A 23,400-nucleotide genomic window follows, 5' to 3' on the forward strand; every position below is an offset into this window, starting at 1 on the left:
TTTTCACTTTTAGGTGCATCATGTCATGTAAAATACAATAAAAGAACACACAGCACTGTTAAGCAGTTAGAATCCTGTATCAGACAAACATTCCTCTTCCAAAACATCAGCAACTGGTCTCCTCAGTTCCCAAATCTATACCGATTGAAGACGTGATGTTATGCAGTGGTAAATATGGCCCTGTCTCAACTTTTTTGAGAACTGTTGCATCCATCAAATTCAAAATGACCTTTTCGCTCTCTAAAATGGTGTGTATTCTCTGTTTTAACTTTTTCATGGCAAACAAGTGGAATAAAAATGGCTAAGTCAGTCACCTGTCCAATGTCAAGTTGAGCTACATTTCACTGAGCTACTGTGTCACAGACATTACCAGACACTGTCTTTAGTTCCTGCTTGTTTTCATTCTGCTATCAGTGTTATGTTTAGCAAATAAAATCTAGCTCAACTTGACATAGGTCAGGTGACTGACAGCCATTTTTATTGCACTTGTTTGCCATAAAAAAAAAGTCGGGTTGCATTTGAAGTAGGATTTAGTTAAATGTACATCTGCACTGTTAAGCTGATGAGTTGAAGCATTTGGCTGATTTTCAAGTAGATAATACATCGCTATGCACTTCAATGTCAACATTTACATCAGTTAATACGAGAATAAGTCAAATTTGCAGCCATACATGGTCATGCATGCTTTACATCATGAATATTTCACTCCCTTCTCCATATTCTTCTGTCTTATCTGTCTATATGAGGTTCTTTCAGAACTTTTTTGGAAACTCTAAACTGGTCTTTTTGTTTGCTTCTTAATGGTTTACAATTTGTGGTAAGCCCTCAATATTTACTCTAATAAAGTTTTTATTGTTGACTTTGACAGATATTGTATAACAGATATTTAATGGACATTGTACCAAAGTAGGTTTACTGAAATACATAGATTACAAATATAACAAGAATTCACCACATGTATAATCATATTTTAGACCTTATTATGACATCTTTTAGTAAAAAATACAACTAATGAATACATTTAGTTACCAATGTTAAGGTTAGGGTTAGATTTAGATGTAGAATAGTGTGTGTTCTTACAGTCAGTGAGTAGAATGTAGGGCTGATATGCTCCAGGTCTCGCTCCAGTGGGCTAAACTGCTGGTACATATGGCAGGTGCGATCCCATAACACAGGTGGCTTCAGGACAAAGCCACAGTGACCATTCACCTCGAATAGAGCAGTGTTCAGCTGCATGGGCAGATCTGCAATTACAATATTTGAATTTACAAATTTTGTCATTTGTCAGTATACACCCCCTGGCTAGATCTCCCCTATTGCATGAAGATTACAATCTGGTGAGAGTAAAGTCTAGTACAAGTCTAGCACATGTTTGTTCTAAGACACACGTCAGCCATTGCATCTTATCTTACTGTTCATGTGGAATCACAGCATAGAGGGAAATTTTAATGGCCCTCTTCCACATACAAGAGCTCCAAGACTGCTACATCCGGTTACTGTTGCTGTCATTGACAGTGTTGAGAGTAACGCCAACATTGCCACCCCAGATCATTGTGCTTTCTTGGATTCCTAGACGTGTTCATGATAAGGTAAAGATCCCACCATTCTCTATTTCACAAATTTTCATTGCGGGACTTTAGATTCTTGAGGAACCCGATTGCATCATTCACTTCTAACCCAACTACATTCCTGCTGGTAATTGCAAATTATAGCTACTAAACATCAATTCAGTAGGCAGAAAGATTTTTAAAAAGGACATAAATGTTCTACCCAGACCTGTTAATATTTCAGCAGTTGTAAAAAGCTCATTGATCAAGAGTGAATTATTAATAATAGTCAAATCTCAGAGTTTAATGTCTGATATAATGTCTGATACTTTTAGTTAAAAAAAAAAAAAAAAAGAAAAAAAAAAGTCATTGCTACGAGTGTGTCAATTTACTGTAATCCTGTTTAAGGAGTAAGATTTTTGTGGTAGGTGGGTCGCTTACCATCAGTCTGATAGTTAAGGGCGACGAGTTGGATGCCGTGCAGCCAGAAGTAGAGGGGGTTGGGGTTTGCGGAGTCGATGCGTGTAGCAGCAGGGTAGGTACGCAGCAACTGGCGCTCTGTATGGCCAATCAATTTGGCCGAATATCGACGACACAAACGCTTAGCAGCGTTCTCGTTCACCGACGAGATGTGGTAACACTTGGGTGTGCGAATAATTGCGCTCAGTGAAGGTGTTGTGCCTGTTGCTGGCATCGTCTGGTCCTCCCAACTCGCCCTTGTGCCATCCATGCCAGCTGCAAGGAAACGTGACGCAGAAAAGAGTTGTAATGAAATTATAATTCTAGACTTTTGGTCCCTTCAATGGTCCCTTCAATTTTATCTCCAAAATGCACATAACACATAAAATAACACTTTGTTTCCAAATATTTATGGATCTGTCCGTATGTCAAAATGTGCTTTTTTTTCTTTTACAAAATACATCTTGTAATAATACAAAAAACAATAACTTTAACTAATTAGTGTGCATGTACTAATATGGTTTCCTCACAACACTGTCAATTCATTATCATCTGGTAGACTATATCATGATACATCTGGTAGAGTGTTTCCTGTAATGCCCGCTCTGCTATTGCTAATAATCTTAGTTTCACAATCATTTTCGAGACTCAGGCCAAATAGTTTTTAGGGCTGTGATATTGGCTTGGGTTAAGGGTATTATAGATGAATGGACGTGTAACATGCACACAATAATATTTAAATTCAAAGCAGCTTAGCTTGTAATTTTAGGCAGTTGTAGTACTGTATAAAATTCTATTGTATTTATCCAGGGTTGTTTAGTTTAGCTATCATTTAAGATAATGGTGCCTCTGCTAGATTGTCTTGGACTTATTTGGTAGTATGAATACAAACCAGTCCATCACTCTCTCACCAATGAGGAATACTATGTAACGTATATACCATTCCTTTGGTCAGATTTTCCATTATATAGCTCTAAAAACTGTGGAATTTCCTGAAATAAAATGCTTCAAAATTATATGTATGTAATGTTTGGTTTTCCACAGATATGTGAGAGGACAATTTGGCCATTCATGTATATGAGTGCTACAGTAAGTTGCTCCCTTTCTGCTATGAACAGCTGAAGCATTTACGGAACACTAACATGTTTGATAAACTATAAATCATATCAACACAATCCTTTGCACTCCTGGGTGCAAAGCTGAGCTGGCACTACGCAGGTCAAGTGGTTAACTACTGCGTTGTAGTCTCCTGAGCACATAAACGGACTGAATGCTGATGTCCAAAACAGGATCAAGTGCATCTGAATTCCTATCTGCGCGTTCACTCGTGCCAAGAACCACTTCCTGGAGCATGCTGTGAGAGAAGACTTTTTTTAATGTGCTTTTGGGGGACTTTTAAAGGGGTGGAAAAGTTAAGCGGCCTTTTCCCAGGAGTGTTCTAAGTGGGTGTTCTGTTTCCTGTGTGAGCCGTGTACAGAGCTGCACTACCTTTCCCCGAGCCGCGCACCAGCGTCACCGGTTCACCAGGGCTCCCACGAACTGGGGCGTTGCCAAAGATGGATTTTCGACTTTTGCGCTCCTTTCCTCTGCTAGAGCCCGAAGGGGAGAGAGTTGATAGGCCTGGTTCCCACACACACAGACACAGACACAAACACACACACACACACACGCACACACACAAGAATTAGGGTTTGGGCTGAGGGCATTGGTCTCCTCAGGCTCCCACTAGATCGGAGCTGCTTATTTGTTTAGCCTGTGCTCAAGGGATGGATGATATTTCCATTCAAAATGAGCACCTGATTCTAATTTACAATTATGGGAGACTCTACTGTCTTAACATGCTCAATGTGCAGCCAGGGTAAAGGCAATACCAGAACTTTACAGTCTTTGCACAGTGGCTGTTTTCTTAAAATCCGTGCCTCCTATATATAGAAAGAGATCATGTCGGAAATATAGTGTGACATGGAACGTCATTTCTTAATCATTGGGAACATTATTGTGTTTGTTGTCGATAAGCACTCTGACTTTACTAAAAACTATCACTGTAAAGCCTGTGATAGTGATTTTGGTCAGAGTGCTAACTTCCACAATGATAAGTTCAAGACTCTAAAGCTTGTGGCCAGAAAAGTGTAAATATATGAAATGCTCAATAGCCTGAGGCAAATCTCAACATTATGATGCTTCTTGGTATTTCTATTGCTCCAGATAAGTTTTTTCTTTATCATTTTCTAAAGCCTCTATCATTTTGAGAGGTCAAGTGTCAGCAAGTGGGCATTATGACAGTCGAACAACAGAGAGTTACGTTTACATAAGGACTTATTCCAACAATGCAAATACCTGGGAATTTTATTGCCTGGCAGTAGATGACAAGGTCAGAGAGTTCCTGTGCAATCTGCCTGCTTTCTTTCTCATTCTGCGGCAGATAGAACTCCTCCCCCAGCTCCATGTCGAACATCTGCTCAAGCACAGTATAGAAACAGACCGCATGTCATTTTTCACATAAAAAGACTGCAGAATCAGAGAGAGAGAGAGAGAGAGAGAGAGAGAGAGAGAGAGAGAGAGAGAGAGAGAGAGGCTGAAGCTCACCTTTCCTTTACTCCCTGCTTTCTTAACTCTTTTCGGCATCTCGTCATTGGACTCGTATTGGAGCTTTTCGGTCGAAGACTTCCCCTCAGGTTTGTCATCCAGGATGTTATCTGTGCACAAAGACCGAAGATATAACTTGGCATGTCTGCATCACTTAAGCCTCACAAAGGTGCTCTGACACAGACGCAGAAAGCGTAAGCACTGATTACCCTACAACTTAGGAATTGAAGCAATAATGACAGATAAATAACAAAAATTTTTTTTATTTTATTGTGACCGGGTTGCATGCTGGATCAGGTCCCTGGGGTGCGCTGGATGGGAATGGGCAACGTGAAAGGAAAGAATCCCTCATCTCTTTTTCAGAGAAGGAGCACAGAGGGGCCTGAGAAACCAGATGGCTTTGTTTTTTTTCTCAGATGAGCCAGTGCCGCTAGCAAGGTCACATAATTTTCAAAAGAGTGTGGACAGAGGGAAAGGGGAAAGAGAAGGAGAAGGAGAAAGGGGGGTTTAGGGGCAGCTTTATGTTTACACACCACACCAGCCGTTTTAGCGTAGTCACAACACTGCTCTAGCCATTAAACCAAACATACAGGCAATGCGCTTCATTTCATCAGTGACGCAGTTCAGATATACCTTCACCTGCACATATCAAGAGCGAAGCAGACACAGAGTGTGTTAAAAAACTAAGATGCACGCACATGCATTCTCTCTTTCTGACACCAGCACACACACACACACACACACACACACACACACACACACACACACACACGGTTTACCTTCCTGGCTATAAGAGGCAGTGGAAGCATTGAGGACATCAGCTACAAGAAAGGAGAGATGAAAAGAAAGGGAGAAAAAGGAAGGCAGAAAGGAAGACGATTAAGATGAGTAAATCCACATGCTTTGGGTTATAAAGATGTTCTATGTAACCCAGTTTTTAACATGGGAAAGATGGAAGGAAAAAGGAACGGGGTTAGTCAATTCTAAACAATCAAATCAAATCAAATTCTACTCCTACTCTGCTAATTAAGGTTCAGACCAAAAGCCTACCATCAGACAATGACTCATAGTCGTAGTCGTAGTCGTCTTCCTCCTCTTCTTCCTCTTCGTTGTTGCCAATAGAACCAGTGGCAACTGTACAGTTATTGGCTTGAGCTTGCATGTGTGCTAGCTGGAGTGCCTAAAGAAATTAAAGGAGGAGAAAATTAAACACCTTATTGCTCTCATCTATCCTTTTCCGGCGTATCCATGGTCCAAATATTCCTGTGGATATTAAAATTATATTACCAAGTATTCAATTCAAGTCTGAACCTGACTTTACAATTAGCATTCATGAAGCAATTGATGAGCTTTGATTATAGTACTGCTTTGAAAGACAGACGGCGCTACTCAAAATGAAGAATGCCGCATTTCTTAAACTGACTCCTTACATAATATGATTTTTTACAGTAAAATTAAAAAGAGCACAATGTATATTAGAAGAAGAAAGAAATTGCTCAAAACACATTAGCAGCAGTGATGTAAGACAAGACCTCCACACATACATATTTCCAGAAACTACCATCAATCTGAACAGTGCACATATCTCTCCACCTTTTGCTTGAGAATGTCCACAGGTGCTTGATGTGCCTTCAGTTTCTTGTTCTTCAGTAAGATCTTGCCTCTTAGCTGCCATGGGGAGGGGAGCAGCGGGTCATCAGAGAAATCGCTCTCAAAGAGAAATTTAGTTACCAGCTTGTCTCCGAACACCACCTTCAAATCACATAGGAATACAAGTTGGAATTTGTAATATATATATATATATATATATAAACACATATATTAGGCATGATTGTCATGAGATTGTCAACTTGTGATTAATTGCAACTTAATTGCTCATTTTTATCTGTTCTAATTTGACCTTAAATTAATACTTTAAGTTGTTAATACTCTTTTCAACATGAGCATGGACAAATATGGATGCTTTATGAAAATGTATGTTTTTTATTAGTGAAACGATACTCAACATAGAGCATGAAAACTAGACATGTCAAAGGTATGTCTAGGTCACTACTGAACTCTACATTACACCGCTAAATCACCACAAAACAAACACAAAAAAACAAAACAAAACACTGTATATAACCTCTGTACTATACATGTACATATTACATAGTATATCTTTTACTCCTCATTACATTTGCACTATTTTTATCTATATGTATCCTTATATCATTACTGTACATTCTGCCCAACATTTCATTCATTTGTGTATATAACCTGTGTGTATATATATATTTACATATATATATATTTACATATACATTATATATATATATATATATATATATATATATATATATATATATATATATACACAAATATTCAGTAATTGAAAATAATTTTTCGGTAGAATTTTTTTTTATATATATATCTGAGTAATGAAAGGACATCATGAATAAATGTGTTGCGTTAAATTTTTTATTTCGCCTCTTTCATATTTATTTATTCATTTTTTTAAAGAAATTGTCAAACAGAAATGCGCGCTGCATTAAACGTGCGTTAATAAAATTAGTTTTCACAGCGAGATGATGACACACCTTGAAGATCTCGGCCATTTTGCGCTGCTGAGGCAGAGAGCAGTGGTTCTCGATAGACAGGATCACAGGCATCTCGGAGTTCACAAACGCAGAACGATTGATGGCTTCTACCACATCCTTTAGCAGCAAAAAGAGAATTATCAAAAAAGAGTCTACCCAGAATTTCAGACTTTAAGGGGGAAAAAAAGCTAAAAAAAAAAGTTTCCTAAATACAGACCTTGAATGGGATTTTGGTGGTCAGTGTGTGTCCATGGTAAATATCTGGCATGCCATCATCGCCGTCCCAGCAGTCTAACTCGACGCTCCTGCATCCCTGCAACAACACCTGCAAAGAAAAAGCTGTAACTTTTACTGCATGCACAAAGGATTATATATAAATAATATATTCTCATAGTGGGGTCAGAGTGGTGTTCTCATAGTGGGGGAATTTTTGATAAAAAAAAACATAACCTGCCATAATTTTTGGACATCTTATAGTTATTATTAGATTTAAACTAAACCTATAAATGTGAACTTTATTCCTAAAACAATAAGAATATAAATGTGTTTAGTCAGCAAAAATAACACTTATTTCTGAATTATGTAATATTAGAAAATAATATTAGATATTTAGAAAATACATTTGGGCATATGTATTGAAGGATTCCAGCTTTCCAGCATAAATAAACCTCCTTATTTGTTCTCAACACAAACCCAGTAACAGTGATGCAGGCGTGATCTCGTGATTGGTCTTTAAATTGACAGCAATTATCCAGAGTTAAGTCAAATGCATAATATAATGCATGGTCAAAAACGATGCAGACACCTAACACCTATAGTTTTAGTCCATGCCCTGTTATAATAGCTTTTACTCTTCTTTTAGATTGAGGCAGTGTGTATTTAAGGTCATTCAGCCATAAAAGCAATAGTAAGACCTGGGCTGCATTCACTGTTCCAATTCAGCCCTATGGAATTCAATAGTGAGGTCAGTGATCTATAAATCAGTCAAGTTCTTCAACACCAATCTTGGTAAACCATATCTTTATGGAGCTCGCTTTGTGCACAGTATCAAGCATAGTCAGGTTTGGGCCTCTTAGTTCAAGTGAAGTACACAAATTACAGTTCTGTGCTTTCAACCTTGGGAAAAGGTGTATGGTTTGGTAAAGAGCCACACACGGATGTGATGGTCAGGTGTCCACAATCTTTTGGCCATATAGTGTATTTCAAATTTCTTTACGTTGGTCATTTCTTCGTGTACATGCATCTATATCAGTGTACAACAAGATTATACCTTAGCAGTTGATTATATTGGGTGTAATAATAGGGATGATGCAATGCATTACATAAAATGCGCTAGATGTTTCCAGAAATTCCAAAAACAAATCAGCACACTGATCATATTTTAAGCATTGTGTTATACAATAAGGCGTCTAGAAAAAAGCTGATCTCATCCTTCAGAGAGGTTCTTATTTAACAGCAGCTCTGACCTGGCTGTAAAGCTCCACAGAGGACTCTCCTTTCAGCTGGTGGCCGGTGAGGTATGTGTTGTGTGATGATTCAATGTAGTAGTATGAAAGTGGGTATTGCAGCTCATCAGAGTTCACTTGAGACTCTTCGTTTTTGCAGGCAAAGTTTTCCTTATCCATGAGAAACCTTAAATAACAAAACGTCACAATGCATTACTCTGCTTTGGTTTTTGTTTTTTATACACAAGACTGACTTGTAAGTGTTTGGGTTCAGCAATTTTTAATTCATTAGTTATTTCATTTCTGAAATGAGATCGTAAATCATGTGCAGTGTGTGCTGAATTTTTTTTTTAAGTGAGCCAGAGAACAAGCCACAAACCTGGCAAAGCCCTCAAAGGACATCCAGCCCATCTGGCGCATGCTCGAAGAAGGCTCAAATTTCTACAGTTAAAAACGGAAAGAAATTACACTTGCAATGACTTTAGTGTTTAGGTGTTTCGTGTTCCCTAGAGCTTTCTAAAGTAGTGAGAGATTAGTCTAACTGCCAATCTCCTCTATGAAGAGAAAGGCAATAGAACACGATGGTTGAGCATTAAGTAGTATTAAATAGGAGTACTTTCTTCGGTACAGAGTGTTCCTGCACACAATTTCAAAACATTGTGTACGTGTGCTCATTCACATTTAGCTTTCTAACTCATGATTTAAACAGTTTATATTTTAACTTTATCTGCGATGCCCTGAAGAATGCAATTATTCATTCGATTATGATCTTCTTAAAGGTGATCTAGTATTAGATTACCTGGATGATGGTCAGGATCTCATCGTAGGTAAGGTGCTCTCGCTGGCAGTTGACCAGGAAGTCATTAAGTTGTGGGATGGCGAGGCCCAGCACACCTAATGAAGAGTGTTCGACGCCTGTGCCGTTGGTCACGATGCTAGCAGCGGCAATGGCATCGGAAATCTGCTTCTGGTTCTCGGACATCTGCTGGCGAGTGCGGATGAACAGGCCGAGATCGGAGCCATTGCGGGTCAGCAGGTCTGCAGGTGAGGATTGTGCATTAATCAGAGTCAGTTGCCAAATATATGATTATTAATCATGTTTCAAGATTAATAATACAAATAAAATAAGAAACTACAAGCTTGAACAATGTCCAGAGATAGTTTTAATGATCTTAAAATACTATAAACAAGATATTTTCACTTGCAAACATGGCTGTTTTTTTTGCAGAGTGCAATAGATGAGTAATCACAAAAAGGAAAGATTACAGACATTAGCAAAACAAGCAATACATCAGCACAAACCTAGGTCAGGCTGAAGCCCTGTTATTTTGTCATCGATTCTCAGTGTGGTGTAGAGAGGCACCGAATCCGGGCCCGAGCGGATGCAGGGCACGGCGTATGTGTCAAACAATTCTTTTATATCCTTGCGACTACGAATGCTGTGAAATCGATATGTACAATACAAAAATGTATGTATTTATAGTTTTTATGACACTGTAATACTTGTAATAATGTAACACCTCAGAAGATAGGAATGCTCTCACACACCTGAATGACTTAAAGAGCTCCACAAACTCGACAAAGCTCATTATGCTGTCTGAGATCATGAGGTTCTGGAAACCACGGAAGCAGCCTTTTCCCCGACCATGCCAACTTCTGCTGCTCCATGTTCTGAGGAAATAAAAATGCAAAAAAAGTAAAACACTTTATTCCAAATTGAATTCACCTATTGTCTGTTTTAGGTGGTTTATAATTCTGTTTATGCTATGATGCAGAATAGGACCTAAAATAAAATAGGATAAAATAAAGTTACACCTATGTTGTCTTCTTTTTATTACTAAACAGTGAATAGTTTTATGAAATCAACTTAAGCCATGACTTATAACACTTAAATAAGCTCAATGGAATCAGTCATACCCAGGTTGGCCTTTGGCGGTGCAAGGGAGGACAGGGGAGGAGTGTGGACGAATGGGGGTGGAGCTGTTTACAGAAGACGAGCAAGAGGGAGAGGAGAAGGAGGAAGTTCCAGGGGAATGGGTTTTTGTGCTAGATGAGAAGGAGGATCCAGGGGTTCCACTGAGACTGGAGTCATCTGCAGATGTGTACAAGACCAACATCATTTTACCATTATTTCTTTCTTGCACGCTACACTTTTCTGAAGGGAAAAACTTCAACCAGTGTTCTATAAAACTATATGACCTGAAGAACAATGTAATTTAAAATCTGTTTTTCTGAAATATAAAAAAGTAATTTGATTTGTAATTCAGTTAGCATGTAGTTAATAAAATATAAGATTTACATATCGTTAACTTAATCTTTAAACGGCCTGTGCCTGCTGAAACCTATGATTCCTGTTTTTATCAGGATGGCTAATCTGGTACCAAACAACATGCCACGCAAATCAAATACATTTTAATCCAAACCTCAATTTTTAAATTTTAATATGAAATCAGCTGTACATATAAACAATAAACCTGATGCATTTGATATCAGCTAAAAAGTCCTACTTTTCTCACCATTCTCCTCCTGCTCCACACTGTCTAATGGATCAGAAGATCTCCGGCTCAGAACTTCCTTGCAGCTTTTTGTCTTGCGTGAGATCATCTCATCATCAGTTCCATCCCCACTATCTCCCTGAGCACATTATAAAAAAGATTAGTGCCAGCTTAAGCAGTTACATACACAAGAAACGTGCACTGTTACATCTTACCCTCACAAGGGCTTTTTTCTTCTTCTTTGCATTGGAGGTGATGCCCAATGGGCTGTTCTTCTGAGTGGTGGTCTTCTCTGTGCTTCTACTGCCTGAGCTCATGTTCCAACGTCGACCCCCAAACAGCTCTATTGCCTGAGCCAGCGTTGGTCCTTCAAATTTACTATCCTCCTAGAAAGCAATGGAGAAAGAGATTAACAAAAGCAGACAAATACCACAAGCTATTACAAACAGGAGCAAAAAAAACATCCAATCTGTAATAATCTGTGGCAAATTTAATGTTTCTCGAGTTTCTTTAAATTTTACACAGAACACTGCCTTTTCGGTATGAAAAGCACAAAAAAAATCTGCTAATAAAGAGCTATAAAAACCCAATCATATTTTCTAAAATTATATGTCTATTTGGCAAAAGTGAAAAGTACTCAAGCAGTTGAATTATTTTTACTATACTATAAGTTTCTTATTTAAGTACTTATTCAAAAATCCAAAGAATTCTGACTGTTCTGAGCAGATGCGTTCCTTTGCATTTTAGCGTTATTTATTAACAGCCAATCAACACTGACACCTGGAAATCACACCCATTTGTGGTTCTTATCCAAACAATTACAACAAAGCTGGAAGCTCGGAATGGTGTAGAATGCCTTTATATGCTGTAACATTACAATTTTCCTTCACTGGAACCAAGACCCAATCCTGTTCCAACATGATGATTTTGCAAGCTTCATGAAAACATGGTTTAAAGAAGTTGAAGAACTAATGTCCTTGTGCCGTTTATGTTATACCCATTATAACACACTTATTATTTGTTATTTTTCTGCTTTAATTTATTTATTTTGCAACTAGGATTTACACTTCAAATGCAATTCAACTTTAAATGACCTTTTATTCGGGTGCGATTTTTCTTCCAACATTTTTCACTGGAGTTATATGAACTACCAGCAAGTTTATTTGCATAATAATGCCAAATATAAGGTTAAGAATAAGCATAACCATCTAATGTTGTGGTTAAAATGAGACGAACAGGCCCAAATTTGCTAACAATGTCCAAAATGTAGCACCGAAAATAACAGTTAGCAACAGGATTTGAAATTTACATTACGCTGTATAACTCGCTGTTTGCACATTCCTACTACAACCAGCAATGAAAGCTATTCAGCGATCTCACAAATCTAGATCACATTCATACATTGCGGGCAACAAGATTTACGAGAACAAGCTACACTTGTTTAAAGCACAACAAGTGCTTCTGTTGGTATCATACCTGGTAGAGGCTGACATACTGCCTACGCAGCCACTGCAACCTTTGGTCAGGGAAACTCTTCATCTTCCTGATGGCACTGATCAGCTCCTGCAGGCCCTCGTACAGCACAGAGGCAGTGTGCCGCGGTGCCACAAAGTGCAGCAGCCTGTTGTCGGTGGTGTGCAGCCCATAAAGCAGTGTAACTCCATTCTCTTCAGCACTTAGACCACACAGCTTGTGCTGTAGACGTACTACATTGATATCAACCCCTGAATGGCCCATAAACACGGCCTTGACAGCACTCAAGTCAAGGACTCCTTCACTGAGGCCACACATAACTGCCTGGCCCTGAAGCAGAGAATCGGGTACGTTGCCCCTGCTCCGACTACTCGGGGGTTTGATCCATGTCAGGGTGCAGTTGTCAGGTTGTAGGCGCAGCAAGCAGCGGGCAGTAAGGTGACTCTCCTGCTCGTAGTGGATAACTGTGGCACCTTGCAGCAGAAAGCGGTGCATATCAGCAGATAGCGAGAGCACGTACCAAGGAACCAATTCTGTGCCATGACTGAAAGCACCTTCAGGTTCCTCCGGGCTCTGCAGGTCAGACTCTCGTGGCTGCTCGGACAAATCCCCTTCGGAATCGGAAAGGTCCCCAACTACAAATCTATGTGAAAATAGAAATAAAATGCAATTTAGACAAGATGTACGGTCTAGTGGTTAAGATGCAGCGCTCCCACCGCTGCGACCCGGGTTCGATTCCCGGTCAGGGAACCATCCCCAGCCACTCTTAGTGCCGGTCCCAAGCCCAGATAAATTGGGGAGGGTTGCGTTAGGAAGGGCATCCAGCGTAAAACATGTGCCAAATCAAACGTGCAGAGGATCCGCTGTGGCAACCCCTAACGAGAGAAGCCGAAAAGAAAGTACCTCGAAAAAAAAGGAAACAGACATTTTTATCAACTGCTCTCACTAGATTTGTTATATGACATGACCTGCAGATGTGTTAATTAAGGGGAAAAAAAAAGATTAATATAATATCATATGTTGTGTGGACACCCCAAGTATTACACCCCAAGTTGCCACCACTTTTTTTTTTTAAAGATAAATATTAACTTTAAGTTATATTATATTTTAGTTAATATTAAAATATTTATTAATATTAAAATATTAACTAAATATTAACTTAAGTAGCTCGGAAGCAGCTTCAGAAAGATTTCAACACAACAAAAGGTAAATACTCTAACACAAATTTTTATGCATTATAGCAGAACTGTGTGACAGTCTGCCAAAAAAGTGCCCACAATCTTAAAAACACTCAAAAGTACAACAACTTACAGGACATGGCCTGAGTCAGAGGCTCTCCCTACAGGTGCAATGGTGCAACAAGAAGCCAGGAAAAGTATAGAAGAAAAAAAAAAACAATAGTTCATAATCCTCAGCATTAAAGTACCTCGCCTTACACTGCATTTCCACATGGATGAAAGTACAAAGACAGTAAACTTGAACTTAGACATCATTTTTGTCTGCAAGGGAGGATAAACTGTTCTTTAGGAAGAAACGCCAAGACACATAACACACATTTTACAGCAGAGCAAGATGAAGCTCAGTTTAGACCGACACCTTAAGATTGAATTAAGACCCTTTCCTGTGATTTCACAATACCAGGAGCAATGCAACAAACACAAGGAATGACAAAATCCAGCCAGAGCCCCATTCTGACACCACATTAATAACCAGGGTGCACTTCTTCCTCCTAAAGACATGTGAGTATCAGTCCTGAAGACAAACAGAGAACAAACACCAGGGCTCTCTTTTACTGCTGGAGAATAAGATACCTTATAAAATACACTTTCTGTAAAATTATATATTTACTCTTAAATATAAATAATTATTATCATGGACAGCATGATACATTCTCAATTTAGCGTCAGTCACATCTGAATAAAAAGCGTACCTACTTAAAATTGCATGTGTTCTACTAGTTCTGGATCAGCAAACAGTTCAACATGGTAAATGTCAAGCATCCAGGGACGGCGAAATGAATGCACAAACCACATGGCGTGAATGGATGATTAAAATCTAAACAAATGTCCTTTTTTGGTGCCACAGTTTGCAGAGTAGACAGTAGTATACCTATGTCTAGAACTGACAGTAATATTGCAGACACTCACTGGTTCTTGCTCCTGTCCCGAAAGGCGTCCTCTGGCTCGTCGGCCTCCAGGCTGCGATTGCAGCTTCGGATGGTTTGCAAGATGTTGCTGACAGTGGCCTCCTTCTCGGAGTTGTGCAGCCCATCAGCTCCCACTCTCTGCAGGAAATGTTGCTGCCCGTTGTAATCAGACACAAACTATAAACACAGACAAACAAAGTCTTTATTTTATAACTAAAATTATTTGGTATTTTGACAATAGCGTAAAGGCATTTGATTTTGGTGAGGTGAGGACAGCAATAGTTATGACATAGCCTCGCAATATTATAGTCAAAATGCTAAGGCTTGATATATGCTATAGACTGGTATCTAGTTCATATTTAGAGTGACTGGCAGATCACACGTTCATCCAGTATGTAAGTCTAGAAGCACTTTTTGAGCAACTTTAGTCGTAAATTGGTTCCACTGTATTTGATACACCAGGAAAGTAACTGACTATAAACTTTCCATCCCAACTACATCTCAAAAGCAACATCTAAAACGAGCCTAAAAATATGTGCACTGGACAGGGTTAGGGTTACAAGCAACATATCTTACATTATACTCTGTCTGAATACTCGAATCTGATTGGCTGGAAGGTGTCAGTTCTAACAGTTAAAGGCACAGGTAGTTCCAGGCTGTTTAATGACAGTTCTATTATTAATGCACCCTATTTGGTTGTTTATAGAGGTAATCATGTTAACATATAGGCACAGTTACATAGAGACAGAGAGAGCAAGCTACTGTAATGACATGATCTAATGACCATACTGAGCTAGCATTACTTTTGCATGGTAATTAACATGGTGAATATGGCAATTTTGACAAATAGCTATACTAGCAAAGCTAACATAAAAATCAGAAATATGGTGAATAACAGCACCAAGAATGAACCTCAACAGCTTCATTAACAGTAGAGACACACCGCAGACGAATGTATATGATTTACAGTAGGCAGAATTCTGGAGCCTCATATAAAAGAACTAATAAAATGGAACAGTTACTTTTATTAATTAAAACATCAATTGCAGCTTAAACTTGTCAATGCTGGCAAATTACTGTGGTATAAGTTAGCTTATCCAAAGCTAGGTGGGCATTACACAATTTTAATGCACAGCCTTTCACTAATTCAAATCCCACAACCTGCAGTAAAATTGTCCAACGCACCCATAGCTGTGGATTAGCTCTTCAATAAAAATGGTTCTGTAAATTATAGACACACTGACTGCACTTACAAATTGCCCCATTTGTGGCATATTATATTATTATTCAATTCTGACTATTTGCAATATAATTAAATCTTGCTTGTCACAGAACATTTTCAAAACCATTTAAAAACCTATGACCCTGAAACCCCAATCAGTATTTTGCTCTTTTCAAACCACCCCTATGGCTAAGCTTCCTACCAGATGATCATGGCCAAAGCACACTTTGGATGACCAAGTATGTGTTTTTCGGCTAAATAAATTTGGCGGCTTTTAGCTTTATGAACGTGGTAAGAAAATCATCTCTCAACCGCAGCCAGCCATAACAACATTAAGCACTGTTTGATAATGGCTATGGGCTGTTCAGACATTAATTTCATGCAGAGAGATAAAATTTCTTCGAACAGTCATTAACCAGATGAGCCCTTACCTCGATCGAGTCCTCATGAGAATCAAAAGCAGGGCGCAGTCCAATCAAGCTAGCCGCTCCATCAAGAGCTTCGCTAAGCTCCCTGAGGAACACTCCACAAAAGGGCACTACTTTACAGCCGGGAATGTTGAGGGCACGATTCACCACCTTCTTGTATTCTGAAGAGGACTCGTGCTGGGCCATGGCATCTTTTAGGCTTCGCATGGTCTCGATGTCTGCTTGGTCCATGAACTGCCACATCTTCAACACTTTGCGAGATCTAGATGACAGCAAAAATGCTTCTCTTCATATCTTGGCAATTATCATTATTGCAAAGAACAATAAGGAATGTACCTCACTGTACTAAACACCGTGAAGCCGTACCTAAGACCTGCCAGAAACTCCATCACTGCATTGTAGTTGCCCATATTCCAGCAGGATTTGGCTACATGGACAAGGTATGAAAAGACTTCTCTCTTTTCTTCCATTGAGCCAGCAGTCAGGACTAGCCAGGTCACCCACGAACTGACCTACAAACAAACACACAAACAAACACACAAACAAACACACAAACAAACACACAAACAAACACACACACACACACACACACACACACACACACACACACACACACACACACACACACACACACACACACACACACAGATTTAAGTGCATTGCTCTAAACAAAAGAGGTGACATAACTGTAGAGAAGAATGTTTAAACATCTCATCCCTGATGTGCAATCATACCTTAATTTTCATTTTGACAATGACATTTAAAGAACTGGATCATCGTATATTTTTCCCTACTCAAGCTGAAAATCCTCTATTAAATGCCACAAAGGAAACAAGTATAAAAATTAGACCCATTTGTTTTGTAATTGGTGTTCTAAAAGCCATGTTAAAAAATAAATACAGCTAAAAGATGGACAGCTTGTCTGAGAGCTGAAGTGCTTTTCTATCTGATGCTTTATGAGGGAGAAACTTAATGAATGTCTATTGTGCATTTATCTGCCACTGTGGTGCACTGCACATTCCTCAAATATGCTGTTATGAATGTTTGTTGGTTTAGGATACAAATTTGTTGTTCGGTTTCCTGAAAAGAATCTGACGAAACTCCACAACGTCCCTCAAAATGTGAAAGACTAAACTAAAAGTTAATAAAGTTATGACATTCTAGATATCTCTTCAGCTAAAACATCAAATCTTCCATTAAACAGACAAAAAGAGTCAATAAATCAAGCAGCCGCACCAAAAAGTGTAATCCCTTTGAATATTTCATGCGTTCCAAAATATATTAGAAAAATTTAACAAATTCGCTCCCTGGTTACATACAGTTCCGTGGGTGCTGCTTGATGGGAGATGTTTAACCAGGGAGGACCGAGGCAGTCTAAGATCATATTGCCTTAGCAGCATTCCTCTGTTCAGACCCTGCAAGTCTTCAGTTATACCAGAAAATAGTGAAACCTCCCTGACATGCTTAGGATTCCAACTCAGAGGACATAAGCTGCTAGTTTGGAGAGGACATAAGGGGTTTCTGGCATGAAGACTTACTATCATTAAGTGATCTGGCAGATTATTCAGTTGTGCCAATGTTTCACAGGGAGGCTTGTGATTCGGTTCAGTGAGCTTTTATGTCCTGGGTGATATTCAGGAACTCTGGCGCAAGCCTGATTGACAATAGCGTTTTGGGACTGATATACTTTTTATTTTTTTATAAATCTATGTTTAGATTATGGTTTTAAAATCTAAGCAGACAAGGAAAAAAATTGCAATATTTAACCATGACTCGGCTTTTAGCTTTAGGTATAATCTTATATTTAAATTAATATAATTATGACAAAGAAAAAGATTTACCTCCTAAAAACATAGATATAAGATATCAAAGAATATTACAGAACAAAAAATGGGACAATATATCGCTTTTTTGCCTTTCCTACACTTATACATATTTAATGCGCTATATCTGTCATCTGATACTACTGATATTGTTCTGCTTGGATTTTAAAACAATAATCAAACAACAGCTTATGTTTTATTGTTCTATTTCTGCTATGGACAGGGGAAAAAAAATCACCACAATGCACAAAAATTATTTTAGTGCCTAAAAGTCGCTAGTATTTATATTAATTATTAAGGACAATCTGACTAAAATGAAGCAAGATGCTGATTGCCCTGGTGTATATTTTGCTGCCTGGGTTTGTAAGTCCAGCAGCAATGATATGCAATAGAAACTCCTTTTGCTTTGGTTATATTTTAATGAACCCCAGCTGATATACAGGTTTGCAACTTACCCATGATGTCACTCCCACTTCTTGCATGTCCAGATAAAAAATTGAGAGCCCCATTTCTTTGGCCAACACCTTTAACACTTGCCAGTGTTTATAAATGTAATGAATACATGTTTGGATTTATTTGGTGTAAAGAGACTAGGAACAGTTGCCTAAAAATCCAGTACTTCTAGCTCATTTCCTCAGTTACTGCATGCTAGTTAAATCACATTTTCTTAATCCAAACATGCCTGAAACTAAGCTAACTAACAAGCCATTATATTTGAATGTTAAAGCAAAGCTATGCAGACTAAAGAAATATTCAGAGGATCCACTTTGTAGTTGCTGCCACTGGGTTGAAATCCTGCAGAAGCTGTGCTGTATGATGTTAAGGGTCATATTTATGCACAAATATAGAACACTAGAAAGCACTACTTTAAAAACTACTGACATTCAACCATTTATTCGTGAGATATTGCATTACCAAGACTGTCTGACTGACAGACCACCTGAAAACCTGATCATGCCTCCCTCCAGTCCGTGGTAGAGGTTTGTGTGATACATTTTTTTGTTTTAGAGTGTAGGATACACGCTAGGCCTAATGTTAGCTTGCACACTTGCAGAACATGTGAACATGGCAGATCAATACAGATTTGTGTCTTCAGCACTGCACAGGCTCATGTAACACACTTCACTTAAGACAAAACAGCATGAAGAACTATTTCTGCACTGTAGTTACTGCATACAGATGAGGACAAATGTATTGGGAACCCTAGAAAAGAAATGTAAATCACTGGATAGTGATTCAGACTAACTGTGAGTAGTACTTCAGTGGTTGAGATGTTAGATTTTGGATTAAAAGACCATGGGTTCAAATCACTGCATAATCCAGGTGCCACTAATGCTCTGGGTAGGGCCTATATCAAATTCTGCAAATGTAATTAGTTTTTATAAAATTTTGCTAGAATGCATAGTGGCAAGCTACAATATTTCAGAGGGAATGCAATTTGTACAGATTAGACAACATTGCAGCTTTTTGGCAAGATACATCAACTGAATATTTATGGATGCAAGAATTCTTGTCACACCTTGATGATCTCTTATCTTGAACAAAATTCTATGACATAAAAACCTATTCTCCAGGATTATGAACATCCTTTAATTGTAAATTTGAGGTTCATGCAGGAATTAAAATCATAAAGCACATTACCCTCTACTACATTTTTAACAGTCCTGTGAGCTTTTTGTAATCTCTCATCCTCCTGTTGGTGGCTTTAAATAAAAGTGGTAGTGGTAGTTACAGAGTTACATAGATTTTAATCAATCATTCCTGACCCTGGAGGAAATTTCTCATTTGTCAAAACAGCACAAAGCATGCCTCTCAGGGTTCATTTCAACTCGCCAACAAAGAACAGCAAAATCACATTACATCGACCCGACATTTCAACGTTAGCAAAAATTAAGATCTGACCTCGTTGAAGCGTGCAACTAGGTCCTCTACAACATTGTGCTGGGAATTCTGGGTAGGCATGACGGGTGCTGATAGTGAGGCCTTAAGATGCGGGTGGCTCTTGTGGCACTCGGGGCTAGCCAGATCACGAGTGAGAAAACACAGGTAATCGAGTGGGAGCACACGACGGTAAAGCTGCTGTTCTTGCTCAGTCAGGATGCTGGCGATCTCCTCTGGAAACTGAATTAGCTGCCGCAGGTCTGCCAGCTCCTTACTGGTCCCAGTCACACCAGGCGAGAGCAAGCCGGAGCTGGCCATGGAGCCACACAGCTGCCGTTCTGGAAAGAGAAGAGAGAATATCAAAGAAGGTGCACATTACTTAGAAAGAGTACATAGACAGAGACAGAGAGAAAGAGAGAGAGAGAGAGTGAGAGCGAGAGAGAACGAGAGCGAGTATTTTTTATTCCTTGTCCATTAAAAGTAAGTACAGGCAAATGGATCAGTGGTTAAATAATACAAAGGATTTTATTGGTTCTTCTCAGACTCTAATAAGCCTCAGGTTTATATCCTTATATGTGTGAATCCTACTCTTTTCTTTTTTAGTATATCTGATTAAAATCCTTGTACAAACTGTAATTATAAACACTAGTCACTTTGATTCACTACTTCTACTGGACATTTTATAAAAACCTGAAGGACTAGACAGTGTTTAAACAAACGTACTTGACAGACTTTTTTTATTAAATGAAAAATGCATCAAGCGATTTGGATGACTTAAGTAACCGATGCGAATTTTTTTAAAAAGAAGAAGAAAAAAAAAAGCAGGACGAGGCACAACCCTTGTTTATTATGTGCTCTAACAAAACACTGACATTGATGAAGCATTCATAATGTCTCTGCACATAAACATTCTTCATTATGGCATGGGCATATTTACATATCTTCGCTCCTTCCTGCATTTCAGACTGGAGATTAGGATCCCAGAGTTGTTTTGTTGGTATGGTCTGCCATAGGCGACAAAACGGAGCAGGAAAGAAAATAAAACACACACCAGCATGAGATGCCTGGTCAGCATCAGCTGTCATGGTGTACACTGCAAGTTCTTCCTGTAGTATGCAGAGCCATGGAGACCGGAAAAGCAGGTGGAAAATAATGCACAGAGACTGATTTGTGCATCCTCTGGCAGACGTACAGATGTGAGGAAACAAGCAAAACTGAAGAATAAGTATTAAAAAAAAAAAAAAAAAAAAAAAAAGTAAAACAGGTAGGTGGAGCTTAATGCCCATTTATCCTGTGGAGCTTTTTGCTGATCGATATTATGATCTTAGCATAATTAGCTCTTAGCGCTATCATCAGATTGCATTTTATTCTATTAACAATAATCCAATAATCAGCAAATTACATGAATCAGGCATAAACTACCTGTTTGGCACTATAGCCCTTAAAATTGAGCCTCTGCAGAATAAATATATTATGAAATATAGTATGCCCCAAAAAAACAGTCCTAAAAGGCTGGTGTGTAGCCGTCAAGGCACTGCTTAAACACATCATTGAGGTCTTGTTAGCAATCACATGCAGCTGCCCTGTGCTCCACTCCATCTCCGCATGGCACCTTTTGATGTGAGCCAAATGGTCTGGAACTAAACGTGCTTCATTAAACTACATAAAGCAGCGAGCACCATCTTTATTCATGTTCTTTCCAGGGGCATCAGAGAGGGCTCATGGCTTGAAAATCCTGATTTTGTAATAATCAGAGCTGCCTAAGATGGTTTCCTGCTAGGAATTAGGTCTTGGTGTGTGCACATACGGTACATACAATAAAAGAAAATGCACACACATGCACACATAATGCAGTGGCACGATCTGCATATGTTTAGTCATCTAAATGATCAGATCTGTATGTGGATTTATATCTGATGTGGGTGTTTTTTTATTTTGGACATAGTGACATGTAGAAATAGTAATTTTTTTAAATCCTGTTTAAAGAGTTATCGTTTGCACTTCATTGTGACATATTCTAACAAATTCAGATGCCTCTATTTCTTTTTTAATCTGTTAAATCGCTCACATGAAAGTAAAAAAAGTGATATAAATCTCCTGTATCCTGTGCTAAACATTTATCTATTCGATCAGAATAATGTATCCAGTCACAGTTGAACTATACACTTTAAAATTTTCCATAGTAGCAGAAAAAAAAAGCATTTTTACCTGATTTTTATTTACTTTGTTTCAAAAATGTAACACCCAATCAGAGGAATCAGGAGTTGGATTAGACTGTGCTACAATGACCTAAAAAGAAACTAACCAAACTAACCGGCACAATATATTTTGCGCCGTGCATCAAAGACACGTCTAACATCAAGCCACACACAATCATTACCAAATGCCATTAAACGAGAGCATTATGTCGGAACAATAAGATAGCATTATGATAAGTCCCGGGTACAAGCGGCACAAATGACTTTTTTTCCTCCTAAATCATCGACTATTACGCAGAGGTCAGTGTATCTTTCTGTACTAAAGCCTCAGTATAAAAATATGTACTACACTCTGTGTCAGCATCAATTCAACGTGTAGCTATATATTTTTTAAAAAGGTACAGTAGAAAGTGGTGAAATGATCAGGGATTGTTTGCTCTAACACGTATAAAGAAAAACACATCAAACTAGTCAGTAGGGGTCGCGAGGGTCTTGTCTCGACATTCAGGTATCCTAGGAAACACTGACGCCAGATTCTAAATGAATATGTGTCAGCTGAACACGAAGCATTTGAGCTGCGCCTGCAGCGTGCTGTAAGAGGATCTCTGTATTCGGCAGCGAGTGCTTCCAATTCTTAACCTCAAATTAGTCAATGCTTCACACGTTCCTATCCGGCTGTAAAGGCAATACACAGTGGGCTATGACGCAGCACAATCAAACTATTCTCTCTGCACATCATATATATATATATATATATATATATATATATATATATATATATATATATATATATATATATATATATATATATATATATATATATATATGCATATGTATGTTCATTGAGAGAATCTGATTTGGAGTTATAATCACTTGCTATATCATGGATTACAAATTAATATACATAAGGTTAACTGGTAGGTTATCTTCTATGATGTACAAAAACTCATTATTTTTAAAACAGCATATGAATAATTTTTTTCTGTTGACAGTAGTGGGGAGGTGGTAGTTTAGTGTTTAAAGCAAAAGACATTGTATATGAAGGTCAAAATCCAAGCCCACCAAGCTGCCAGTCCTGGGCCCCTAAACAAGGCCCCCTTAACATCATAGATGTTTAG

The 23,400-nt window shown here is 38.5% G+C and overlaps 1 protein-coding gene across 8 annotated transcripts in view; it reads right to left on the bottom strand.

Annotated features, from left to right (window-relative positions):
• The window catches only part of plce1 (phospholipase C, epsilon 1), a 76,841-nt gene that overhangs the window by 9,431 nt on the left and 44,010 nt on the right, over positions 1-23,400 (bottom strand). For 5 of the 8 annotated variants that reach the window (XR_014535961.1, XM_083555670.1, XM_083555675.1 and 2 more), the window contains 23 exons: positions 20,106-20,422; positions 16,747-16,892; positions 16,384-16,642; positions 14,732-14,907; positions 12,588-13,227; positions 11,327-11,497; positions 11,133-11,250; positions 10,534-10,708; positions 10,165-10,287; positions 9,919-10,055; positions 9,416-9,654; positions 8,996-9,057; positions 8,638-8,803; positions 7,389-7,496; positions 7,172-7,288; positions 6,186-6,344; positions 5,643-5,772; positions 5,372-5,413; positions 4,593-4,702; positions 4,344-4,461; positions 3,495-3,626; positions 1,989-2,282; positions 1,081-1,244 (listed from right to left, as the gene is read on the bottom strand). Coding sequence is in view for 6 of the 8 variants with exons in the window: in XM_083555670.1 (XP_083411796.1) it covers positions 1,081-1,244; positions 1,989-2,282; positions 3,495-3,626; positions 4,344-4,461; positions 4,593-4,702; positions 5,372-5,413; positions 5,643-5,772; positions 6,186-6,344; positions 7,172-7,288; positions 7,389-7,496; positions 8,638-8,803; positions 8,996-9,057; positions 9,416-9,654; positions 9,919-10,055; positions 10,165-10,287; positions 10,534-10,708; positions 11,133-11,250; positions 11,327-11,497; positions 12,588-13,227; positions 14,732-14,907; positions 16,384-16,642; positions 16,747-16,892; positions 20,106-20,422 (4,103 nt within the window). In the remaining 2 variants the exon portion in view is untranslated. The remainder of the gene's footprint in view (positions 1-1,080; positions 1,245-1,988; positions 2,283-3,494; positions 3,627-4,343; positions 4,462-4,592; positions 4,703-5,371; positions 5,414-5,642; positions 5,773-6,185; positions 6,345-7,171; positions 7,289-7,388; positions 7,497-8,637; positions 8,804-8,995; positions 9,058-9,415; positions 9,655-9,918; positions 10,056-10,164; positions 10,288-10,533; positions 10,709-11,132; positions 11,251-11,326; positions 11,498-12,587; positions 13,228-14,731; positions 14,908-16,383; positions 16,643-16,746; positions 16,893-20,105; positions 20,423-23,400) is intronic. The other 3 variants (XR_014535960.1, XM_083555672.1, XM_083555671.1) reach the window with 2 other exon arrangements.

The sequence above is a fragment of the Silurus aristotelis genome, assembly GCF_946808225.1.
Source record: "Silurus aristotelis genome assembly, chromosome: 12".
Taxonomy (NCBI): domain Eukaryota; kingdom Metazoa; phylum Chordata; class Actinopteri; order Siluriformes; family Siluridae; genus Silurus; species Silurus aristotelis.